The sequence below is a fragment of the Lolium rigidum genome, chromosome 4 (assembly GCF_022539505.1).
Source record: "Lolium rigidum isolate FL_2022 chromosome 4, APGP_CSIRO_Lrig_0.1, whole genome shotgun sequence".
Classification (NCBI taxonomy): Eukaryota; Viridiplantae; Streptophyta; class Magnoliopsida; order Poales; family Poaceae; genus Lolium; species Lolium rigidum.
This window is the reverse complement of record NC_061511.1, coordinates 128,704,953-128,717,318: the sequence shown is the minus strand read 5'-3', so window position 1 is coordinate 128,717,318 and position 12,366 is coordinate 128,704,953. Positions and strand designations below refer to the sequence as shown.

General features: G+C 41.9%; 1 protein-coding gene across 1 annotated transcript; it reads right to left on the bottom strand.

The window, feature by feature from the left end:
• Nucleotides 1–529: 529 nt before the first annotated feature.
• LOC124708523 lies at nt 530–3,294 on the bottom strand. Its single transcript, XM_047240208.1, has 3 exons — nt 3,201–3,294; nt 2,929–3,057; nt 530–893 (listed from the first exon to the last, which is right to left on the bottom strand). Exons 1-3 carry the CDS (start codon nt 3,219–3,221, stop codon nt 780–782), a joined length of 264 nt encoding a protein of 87 aa, XP_047096164.1. The 5' UTR covers nt 3,222–3,294; the 3' UTR covers nt 530–779.
• Nucleotides 3,295–12,366: the final 9,072 nt, after the last annotated feature.

The following is a 12,366-nucleotide window of genomic DNA, read 5'->3' as shown; positions in this document are numbered from 1 at the left end:
GATTTTGTCATTTTTCTGCAGTCCAGAATATAAGGTATCCTGAGTTCAAATTTTACAAATTGGTAGATCCCATCATTGTCAACATCTAGATATTTGTCAGATATTTTTGAAACTTTAAAATCCAATTTTCAAATTTTGCAAAAAAAGGAGCTACATGTAGCTGGGGCTAGAAAAATTCACTCTTACTATCTTTTGGGGCAACTTAAATTCATATACTATATGGTAGTAGGAAGGAGTCTGCAACTTGTTGGTGTTTGGCAGCCATGTTAGTAGTAATAAAAGAGATGGTTGGGTTTCACGCATGTGTGGGCGTGTGGCCAACTGACTGCTTTTCAGTTTGCATTGGCAACAAGCATACGAGTGAGGTGGTTGGGGTGTCCCGGCTCTGTATATTGAAAACAGATTCCACGCGTTTATACAAAACGAGTTATGACGTCAGTTAAGGAAACGGATGGCTTGATTGGAAGTGGATAAAAGGAGCACCCTAGCTCGCGCTCACTTCAGAGTTTTCGTTGCTAACACCAGATAGTAGCTTTGACAATAAACCACTTTAACAAGGTTAGGGTGTGTATCCCCTGAAGCTACAATACATCCAGGGGCAAAATGTGTAGCAGGAGGGCACCATGATCAATCTGACGGCTATCCTCCTCACCCATTTTTAAAGTAAAAGAAAGCATTATGTTCCACCATTGCTACAGAGAAATGGCAGAACATGTGTGTCTTAATTTAGCACATCAACGAGCTGAACAGGGAGAAGTGCTTCACTCTTGGTGCTTGAATTACCATCCACGAGAGCTAAGATACACAACAAGCCGGCCAAGGGTCTCGTCAACTGCCTTGTTCCATACGTGAGCCAATTCAGCTGAGCCCCTTCTAGCGGTGGTTTCACTTGTCTGCAGAATATACAAAAGGCCCAGTTACTGAGGGTGTTCCTTATAAGTTGTAACATAAAGAATTGGCACATGCAACAAGGAACTGTAACAATTTCTGCCAAAATGACTTCCATCTGGTGGCCATTGGCAGGCTGTGGTTATTAAGATATATATTCGATAGCCAATTTCATTATAAATTTTGCAAGTTTTCAGACACTATATTGATACACTATCTTGAGTACAAAAGACAACTGCAATACTAAGAAAACCTCTACTCTCCATTAAAAACGATTATTTAACGGTCGTCAAATTCTACACCGATATCAGGGCATTGTTTCAACACAGAGGAAAGAGTAGAAGGGACTGAGGAAACCAACAAAACAAGGTTAGAACACTCACCATCAAGAGCCAAGAAATACCGCTAAAATAAACAAGAAAACTTCAAGTAATAAAAAGCAAGCTACATACACATCTGTTTTTATTAAGCAGACACCAAAATATGTGCAATTTGGTATTGGAACAAAGCGTCAAAATAACGCAAATTATTACAGCAAGAAAAAACAAAATACAGCGCAAAACCGGGCCAAATTAAGCTAACCTAAAAGAACAAAAAAACAGAAGCCAAAAAGGGGGATAAATAACAAAAAATGGTCACTGTCCTCAAAACTGTACAGCAGGGGCAGAAGCTAGGCAGCAGCCACCTCAGCGCTTCAGCTTGGGCGAGACATTGATCCAGTATACAATCCTCTTAGATCTAAGCTACAGCGTGCGACAATTGCCTGGAAGAATAGTTGAAGACTAGCTTTTCCCCGCCAAAAAAAAGACTAGGATTTCATTCCAACTAGGTAGGCATGATAATTGTGTACCTTCACCTGATCTGTCTGAAGATATATTTATTGTTGTCGACAAACACCAGTCCATAAGAACCATATGGTTATGAGAGTCAAGAGGTGATTGTTTGGTTTCTTATGTACAATACTGAGATAGTAAATGGAAGAGAAGGGAAAGACTAAAGCACGTGGACACCAATGTTATAAGGTGTACAATCATAATTTGGAAATTTGATCGAATTAACTTTCACAATTTGGAAGTTTTGATGGAACCAGCATTCATAATTTGTAAGTTTGGTGGAATCGATGTTTGAAGTAATTCTCAGATATAATAGTCAATATTACATAGACCCCTCCCCCCGTGCGATGACATAGCAAGTGTTAACGGACTAGAAAATGAACAATAATAGCAACCTAGCTCACTTTCTCTCTCTCCTATAATCACACAATTACTTACAGGTGCATGATAACACAAATTACGGCCCATATTTTTTTCAAGAAAACGCAAAGACTTTGCGTTTCTTTTCATTGAACAGAAGAAGGGTACAAGCCTCCTAGGAGGTGATTACATCATTCGTTAATTACGGTCCATATTGACAACTTTTGTTTCGCTGTGTGTAGATCCACTAACTGAAATCATGCACAAATGGGGTATCGTAACTAAGCAAACTAGATTTAGATTTCCAAACTCTAACTACCGGTTCTTCATTTTGGCAAGCTTATGTTCTTTTTTCTAGAGTCAATTTTATGCTTAACTAATTAAGAACACACAGGCCATTCACCTTACTGAGGGTCATCATCTCAATAACATATTCAATATTTTAGTTAGGGGTATCCCATAATCTTTCAATGCCAACAATACCACCACATTAATCACTTTGGATAAGAAACACAGTGACATTTGCATTGCTTAGACAACAGAAAATGCATGAAAAATTGCCCCCATTCTTAAACTACACTACCATTTCAATTTCCCGAAGACACTTGATGATAAATAATAAACTGTAACTAAATTAGCCCTCAAAAGTTAGAGCTTCGGTGCTACGGCTAAAGTTCCACCAACAGATTCATAGCAATAGAAACTTCCACAACTAGATTAATGAAATTTGATATCAGCATTCCGATAGTTAAAAGATGTTCCTTGGGCGCTGTTCGTAGTAACGTGAATTGCTACAGCAGTTCACAAAAGCAGGCAAGAAATGAATTGAATCGAACAACATGCTGACCTGACAGGAGAAGGACGGGGCTCCAGAAGCCTGGTCGGCGTCGGCAAGGGTGCGGTAGATGGAGCGGCGCTGGTGGAGGACGAAGCCACCCATGGAGACGGAGCCCAGGGCGAACCCGAGGAGGCGCTCCTGCGCGCAGATCCACACCGAAACCAACGAACCGAACCGAATCAATCAATCGGCCAACGAATCGAACGGGGCGGACGTGGACTAGAATCGGGAGACGCGAATCCCGCACGAATTTACGGAGCTGGGGGTCGGGATGGGATTACCTGCGCGAGGATGCTGATCATCGCGGTGGCGGCCGCCGGCGAGACGCCGAGATTGTCCTGGAGTTTCCTCTTCCTTGTACGGTCTCCGCGGGCCTTGACGGTGTATCGCCGATGCTGCGTGCGGCGTGTGCTGGCCTTGAAGAATGAAGCGCTTGATGGGCCACGGCCATCGTTTTGGGTTGGCTGGGTAACGCTGGGCTAGGCTATGGATGGATGGAAATTTGGCAATTTAATGGGCCACCTTAATCATTTGCAGTGTTCATTTTCTTTGAGTAAACGGTCGCATGCTCGCATCCCCTAAAAAAAAAGAGAGTAGAGTACATGGTCGTATTTGAAAAAAAAAACTATTTCACTACCTAGAAATTACTTTCTACCATGCATACTAGATATCTGGTATGATTTCACAACACGATAGCCGTAAATTACTTTCATTGCGCGTTAAGCAGACTTGGTGAAACATTCTAACACATATCTCAAAGCCCCAAATCAACATATGAAACATGCATGATATATCGGTTGAAATGTGTGGTGACAGCACGTGAAGTTGTGCATGAGGTCTATTGGAAGAAGCAGGAAGGATTTGTTTTTAAAATTGATTATGAGAAAGTGAGATTCTGGAGCTCAGAGGTTTTAGTCCTCTCCATATTAGATTGATAAAGCAATTAGGCCTCATTCGTTTCATCCTGCCCCGGTCGGGACCGGGCCCAAAACCCCGTGGGTCGGCTAGGATCGAACACCCGGTGGATTATTCCCGTTCCGAACATAAAGTGCGTTCGGTTAAAACCGGTCGGTTTTCCACCCGCCTGATTCCCCTCCAAATCCCTCGGTTTCACCGGTTTTAGAAACTCTCTGTCACTCCTGTGGATAGCATCCCGAATAGACGCGAGAAAAACGACACAAGCGAGCGAGGCCTTCGTTCCTCTCGCGGCAATGGCGGTGGCGACGCGAACGGAGGGGACAACGGTGGCACCGGTGGCCGGGCAACCAACTAAAGGCCGAATATTCTTCGACGATGACTGTTGTGGGGATACTTCATGGGTATGCCAACGACATGGTCTATATCCACAAGCCCGGGTAGCCCACAGATGGTGGTGGTGGCATATGGCCCACCGGGCGGCCCAGTTGCTGTTGATAGAAGATGGAGGAAGTCCAGCCCAGGAGCAGGAGCCGGATCCTTACCGGCCTACGCCAGGACGGATCCATGGAGGCCCATGAAGTGTCCGGATCCATGTCAGCAAATTAGATCTAGGTGGATTCTTGACGTGCACGGCAATATATATTCCGTACTTAGGCATCTTGTATTCCGGCTAGGACTCTCCGTAGAAACCCTAGATCATGGCGCCTTTATAAGATGGATCCCCGGAGCCCTAGAGGCACAACCACAACTCATTGTAATAACGCAAAAGGCCCAGATAATTCCAAACAAGCAGCAGTAGGCCCTGTCCTTGAGCAGGTGTTCCGAAAGCTGGGTAAATCGCATACCACCGTCCCGAAAGCTCTTCGCCCAATGACCCCTACTTCTTCCCCCACTCGTGAGGATCCCTCCTCCGGGGTACCATCGAATAGGCAACGACAGCTGGCGCCTGATGTCTACGCACGCTTCTATTCTTGTAGACAATGTTGGGCCTCCAAGTGCAGAGGTTTGTAAAACAGCAGCAAGTTTCCCTTAAGTGGATCACACAGGGTTTATCAAACTCAGGGAGGTAGAGGTCAAAGATATCCCTCTCAAGCAACCCTGCAATTACGATACAAGATACCTCTTGTGTCCTCAACACAGCCAATACACTTGTCAGGTGCATAGGTGCACTAGTTCGGCAAAAAGATAGTAAAAATGCAAGTGATATGGATGAATATGAGTGGTAATAACAATCTGAAATAATATGGCAACAAGTAAACATGCAGTAAAACAATAAATAAATGGTGAATCGATGTTTGGAAACAAGGCCTAGGGATCATACTTTCAATAGTGGTCACTGATACGTCCAAAACGTATCTACTTTCCCGAACACTTTTGCTATTGTTTTGCCTCTAATTTGTGTATTTTGGATACAACTAACACGGACTAACGATGTTTTCAGCAGAATTGCCCTGGTGTCTTGTTTTTGTGCGTAAACTCAACTTTCGGGAAAATCCCCGGGATTAATTCCAATGGGCCTATTTTCACGAGAAGATTAACGGAGCCGGAAGACCGAAGGAGGGGGGGCCACGAGGCGCCCACCCCACAAGGCGGCGTGGTGGGCCCCTGGGCCGCCCCGGCCTATGGTGGCGGCGCCTCGGCCAGCCTCCGACGCCCCCCTCTGGACTACTTAAGGGTTTCGACCTAAAAACGCACGAGGGTTAGACGAAATTGCCAGAAGACATCCAGAACTCCGCCGCCATCGCGAAACTCCGTCTCGGGACCAGAAACTCCGTTCTGGCACTCCGCCGGGACGGGGAATTGGAGGAGATCATCGCCACCATCACCACCGACGCCTCTCCATCAACCAGCCATGCTTCCCCCATCCATGTGTGAGTAATTCCCCCGCTGTAGGATGAAGGGGGTGGTAGGGATTGGATGAGATTGGTCATGTAATAGCATAAGATTGTTAGGGCATAGTGCCTAGTATCCGTAATTGGTACTTTTATGATATTGTTGCAACTTGTTATGCTTAATGCTTGTCACTAGGGCCCGGGTGCCATGATCTCAGATCTGAACATGTTATCAATTCATGATGATATTCATTGCTTTATGATCTTACCTGCAAGTTGTATACACATATTGTCTGTCCGGAACCCGAGGCCCCAAAGTGACAGAAATTGGGACAACCGGAGGGGAAGGTCGTGATATGAGGATCACATGTGTTCACGGAGTGTTAATGCTTTGCTCCGGTGCTCTATTAAAAGGAGTACCTTAATTACCAGTAGATTCCGTAGAGGCCCGGCTGCCACCGGCTGGTAGGACAAAAGATGTTGTGCAAGTTTCTCATTGCGAGCACGTACGACTATATACGGAACACATGCCTATGGTTGTTTAGTACTTGGATACTTGTTTTATTACTATCTCGCAAATGCCCTACCTTGATTGTTACATGAGTTCTCTCATCCATGCAGCGCCCGTTCATCCATCCATGTGCCTACAGTATTTTAATCCTGTTGTTTACTATAATCACTACTGATGTCTTTGTTACACTGCTGCCGATATTTCACTACTACTACTGCTATAAAATTGTTGCTACTGATAAACTCTTGCGAGCAAGTCTGTTTCCAGGTGCAGCTGAATTGACAACTCCGCGGTTAAGGCTTACAAATATTCTTTGGCTCCCCTTGTGTCGAATCAATAAATTGGGTTTTACTTCCCTCGAAGACTGTTGCGATCCCCTATACTTGTGGGTCATCAAGACTATTTTCTGGCGCCGTTGCCGGGGAGCATAGCTTTATTTGCAAGTTCACTTGGATTGATATTATTCGCTGCAAATTCTCCATCATGGGTAAACCTCGCGATACTAAAGTCGCCATATTACCATCCACTACAAGAAAAGATACAACTCTGAGTACCTCTCGTCGCTCTTGATTCACCATCTCGTGATAAGTCAACTTGTTTCACCGCCACAAGCTTCAAATGCCGGTACTTCGCTGAATCTGAAAATTCCTCTTATAATTTTGATGATGTTTCGCTCGTGCTTGATGGTAGTGGTTCGTTAGGATCTTTTCTAGATGCTACAATTGCTAGGTCTAGACAAATTGAAAATACTGAAATTCCTAATGAAAATATTGTTACACCTGTTAATTCACCTGAGTTTGTTGAATACTCTAGTGATGATCTTGATGAAGATTATGTGGAACTTGATGATGATTTTATTAATAAATGCAATGCTACTACTGATGCAAGTAATATTAAAAAGTTTCTTGCACAACGTGCTGTTAGATATAAACTGTCTCCTGATCCTAAATTTGCCACATCTCCTATAAACATTAAGGATAAGGATTATGATTTTTCTCTTGATTTTTCTCATATATCTATTGTTGAGAAAATACCTTTTTGTGGTACTTGAAAAAGAAAGTGTTGTAGAACACATGATTGAGTCTGTCTACTCGAGTAGCTTGTTTTCTCGATGATACCAAGAAGCGTACTTATTTTGTTGCTAAAAATTTTCCTTTCTCATTAAAGGATGATGCTAAAACTTGGTATAATAGTTTGCCTCCTGATTCTATTGATAGTCCAAGTGGTTTGCTTGATGTTTTCTTTCGGAAATACTTTCCTACTAGTGCTCAACATATTGCTTTGCAGAAAATTTATAGTTTTGATCAGGAAGATGGAGAGAAATTGCCTGAAGCTTGGGCAAGGTTTTGCTCTCTCATCAGAGCTCGGCCTGTGTGGTGACCCAACGTACCACTGCATGGTGTAGTACACAAGTCGTTGACATAACACAAGTGAAACACCGTTCCACTCATATTACATCTCTCAGAGTGGTACAACAGAAACATATGCGAGTCCAAGGTATGTCTATAGAAGTACACACGAGCTGTTTACATAAGATCAACACAACCTCCTACTTTACAATGGAGGTAAAACTTCAAATAAAGCTCCGTAAGAACGACTCGTAGTCTATCTTATTGCTAACTCAAGTTCAAGAGCTACTTGGCTTGCTATAGAAATCTAGCTACTTAGGTGCTATGATTAGGGAAAGGTTCCCTTCTATTACTAGTCTAAGTTTCCACTCTAGCTGATGCGTAAGTTGACTCCCTTGACTACTTTGATTGGATTCTTCATCTTGTTGCAGCTTGACTCCTTTGTCTTCGAGTTCCACGGTAGTTTCTCCTTCGGTGCCTTGATCTAAGAAGGGGTTCAAATGGGATAGAATGAGTACGAGCGTACTCAAGCAAGTTCATATTATGAAATATGTGTATCATGCACTAGCTACAGCCATAGACCGTGAAAGTCATAGGCTAATGCAAGTTTTCATAAACATTTCTTCAAAAGGTTTATTTTATTCCGAAAACTATGCCCGTCGCCTTCACAGGTTGAACGAACTTCGTGGAGTTCCTTTCCTGCCCGCGTTCGCAGCTCCCTTCCCGAACAGGAGTGACAATCACAATTCGCATCCTCCGCAGAGGTGCGTTACTTTTCCCATAAGAGACCTTATCCTTGATACCTATCCGAGATGCATGCTCGTCCACACTTCCTTGGTGTGGGGCCAGTGTAAGATCCAAGCCAATCACCGCCTTCTCCGCGACCCTGCAAACCCACCCTTTTGTCCACCCGTACACCCCAAGTAGACTTCTCCCGATAATACGGCTTTACTCACGGTGCACTTTGGACAATCCATCATAGATCGTAGAGCCCGACATCACACACGGATGGGGATTTAAAAGGCTATCCCAACCTACGACAGTGCCTCCAACACCCCGCGGCTCTACCAATCCGTTGGCGTGCAGAAGGGAAAAGATACAGCTGACTTCCCCGAGCCATTATAGATCTTATGGTCAACGCGATATGTACGGCGCTAGAATCACTCGGACGGCATTGGTACTTAGTCCTAGATGAGTAGTACCCATGCAATGGAACCTCCACCATATCAACACATACCATGGTTCCATTGCCCACCACATAGTCATATTCATAATTGTAAAATAATACTTTGCTTTTCAATGCATGAGTGATAAGTATAGTACTTTGCATATAGTTTGATACAAATAATCAAATGACATGAGTAAGCGATGAACTTGCCTTTCTTGACTGCAAGATTATGCAGTCAAAAGCTTCGATACGTGTTAACTCCAAATTCTGAAATACCATCATCGTCCGTAAGGACAATGTTTAAAGAACTCGGCAAAGATGCTATAATGCATAGTATGAGATGCAATCGTCCCGAGCGTAACCTAACCTCGATGATTTAGGATGGGTGAGTTGTAAAGATTTCTTTAGGGTTTGTTGCACTTTTAGAATGGTTCTCAAACAAGGTTCTTATTAAGGTTTGGTTATATCAGCATCATAACCAAGTGATATAAGACATCATAACAATCATACACATAAGAATAGTGATGGAATAGTATGTAAAGAACAGTTGTCAATTTTAAGTTCTACATGACATGGTTGATGATTACTTATATTATACTTCAAAAGAATAACTTTTGAAGAACATGTTGTTTAAGAAATAAGAAGTATTTCAAATAAGAACTATGGCTTCTATGGTTTGATTGACATTTGTACTTCAAAAGAATAACTTTTGAAGAACAAGTTAAATAAGAATATGAACTACTATACATAGGAGCTATGTAACTTTAGGGTTTACTATTGGGTTCATTTAGTTTCACTAATAGGAACTAGTTGGTTCTTAACTTGGAATGGGTTTCTATATAGCAAGTATTGGTAGGGTTATTACCATGGTTTCCCATATACATCATATCAAAGGATGGTTGTTAAAATGGTTCCATAGGTTTGCTATTAGGTTTACTATGGCTTCACATTTGCTTTACTAAATAATAGCTAATGGTTTCTAAGCTAAGTGGCTTATCATTTCCTAAGTAGGGTTTAGTGGAATAGGAGCATGTGTTGTGAATTACTACCCAAGGTTGGTACTAGGGTTAATCTTATGGTTCTACTAGGGTTTGATGGTTGAGGTTGGTTCTAATGGTGTGATACTAAGTATCAGTGTTAATGGTGCTAACATATTAACAAGTTAGCGTTTATACTTAGGTGGTACTAATTGGATCATATAGATTTTAATTAAGAATAGGAACATGAAATGATAATCTCATGTGACTTGGTTTTATGATAGTAGATCATAAGCATGCATTCATTGGTCACATATTATGGTTCTCTATGTAAGGGAAATTTCACATGATCACATGGGTTAAATCTTTAGGGTTTTAGAATTGAAACAATTTGAGATGATCACATGAAATAATGGAATCCAGCTTTCTAACTTAGAATAAAACGAAGGTTTCTAGATTATGATCCAATTCTTAAAGTAATACTTGGTACTAGAACTAATGTGATTAAGTACTTGAAATAGAGTTATTAATAATTTTAACATGCTATTAATTTTTTGAGGGTTTAAGAATTAAAATAATTACTAGTTAGGGTTTAATTAGAATTCAGTGGTTTCCTAATTATTGTTAGGTTTTAAAGTATTTAACTTGTTAACTTAAGAGTGTTTAAGTACATAATTGTTGAGCTACCAAAATGATATTGGCTTTTACTATTTTCTTGAGTTATTACTATTTAAAGAAAATAAAAATAGTAATTTGCAAATTAGGGTTTATGAATTACCACTAATAATTAAATTAATGCAAATATGGTAAATAAAATTAACCTTAACATTTTACTTAGTTACTGAATAGTTAAAATTTAAGTTTGGAACTTAATTATTTATTGAATTCAGTTTGCATTTTAAATAAATGGAAAGGCATAATTAAAGAAGATTAAAAATAAGTGAATTTTTATTTTGACACACATTTTTGTTTTATATTTTATTTGAATAGAGTTTATTTTTGTGAGCATTTTGATATATTATTCATATTTTTCTGAGTTGAAATGGATTTTATATAATTTTGCAAAGTTTTAGCTATTTACTGGAATTTGAAATTAAACCTAATACTAAACATACCGGTTCACACCTAGCTACAGAGACAGACAGGTGGGCCTGTTGACTGAGTCAATTGCCACGCGGGCAACGACCAGTCAACAAAGCTGAGGTGGCGGTGACACGTTGCTCTCGCCGGAGAGAACGCCGGTGAAGCTCCGGCGAGCGACGTAACGGCCGCTAGAGACCTCCGTGGACATCCTAACTAGGTGTGTTCGAACCGCGTACTCGATGTTGAGCAAACGAGCGTGAACGCCACCACCCAATGGTCACCGGAGCATCGCCGGTGAACACGTCTGCGGCGGCGGGCTCCGGCCAAATATCGATTGCGAGCTAGAGACGGTTCTAGGAAGCGATAGTATGCTCTACATACGCGCTAACTCACCGTGAAGCTCAAGGTGTGGTCGGCTCCGGCGATGGTCGATGGAGACGACGGCGATTGATGATTTCCCGGCGAACCCGAGGGAAAGGGAACGCCGAAATTCCTCCTCGACTTGGCTCCCCTTGATGCTCTGCTCCTCCAGGGTGATCTACGCGGCCAGGCGCGTCGACTGAGCCACACCATGGACTCCGGGATGGCTTGTATCGTCGGGTTCGTCATCGACGCCGGCGACAGTACATGGAAGAATACGAGAGATAGAGAGGTTCTGGGAAGAAATGGATGGGCGGTGAGGTACTAGGGTTTCCTGGAGAAGCTCTCGGCCTATTTACAGAGCTCGGCAAGGTCAAATTATGAAGTTCACCGCCGGCAACGGCCGAGATGTGGCGGTGACATTGATACTGCAAACGAGCGCGAATCGAGATGCTTTTAGATAGGCTCGGACGCGAGAGGAGTTGGGCGTGGTTCTGAGATTCCTGCGACGTCCAGGGTCGTCCTTATCGCCGTCGAGGTCGTGGCCGACTGGCGCTGCCGCGGTATCGAGCTCGGAGAGATAGACGACGACGATGACTCTCTTTTGCACGAATTTTAAAGCGAATGAAATGGTATCTCGGTTTGGGCTGGGCTGGTGCTCGGGCTTCAACGTGGGCTGCTGCGGTCCGTGTAAGGTAAGCCTTTCCCCCTCTCTCTTTTCTATTTTATTTTCTATTTTCTATTTTCTGTTTTAAATTTGATATTTGAATTCAAATTGATTTCTGTTTGTTTTTGCAGGCCCTAAATTATTTTAACATCAATATAATTTGAAAATCATGTTCACAACATAGTTTTGTTGTTTACTAAATATTTAGTATTTGATTAGATTGGGGTTCTAAGGAGACATAATTAAAATAGACATGGGTTTAGGTATTACTCTAAATTCTTTTTATTTGTGAACCAAATCCATTTATGTGGTTGAAATATATGCATGAGGAACATGTTATTAGGTTTAGCTAGTGTGCTAAACCATATTGATTGTTCATATCTATTTTAATTATGGTTGAAGTTTAAATTAAATGGTGTTGTGAATAGAATGAGTTTATGATTTCATGTGGGTTCTTAGGGTTTAAGAAGATGATTGAATAAACTCTATAATTACTAATCTGGTTTTAGTAAACATTAGCTTGAACTAATTAAGATGGATCCTATGTTTATAATTAGCAATGCATTGGCTAATGATGGTTTA

Coding starts and splice junctions, on each gene's coding strand:
- LOC124708523 (XM_047240208.1), bottom strand. CDS start 3,221: ATGATCAGCATCCTCGCGCAG. Junction 3,058..3,200: donor TGATCAGCATCCTCGCGCAG/GTAATCCCATCC, acceptor ATCTGCGCGCAG/GAGCGCCTCCTCGGGTTCGC. Junction 894..2,928: donor CCCCGTCCTTCTCCTGTCAG/GTCAGCATGTTG, acceptor TATATTCTGCAG/ACAAGTGAAACCACCGCTAG.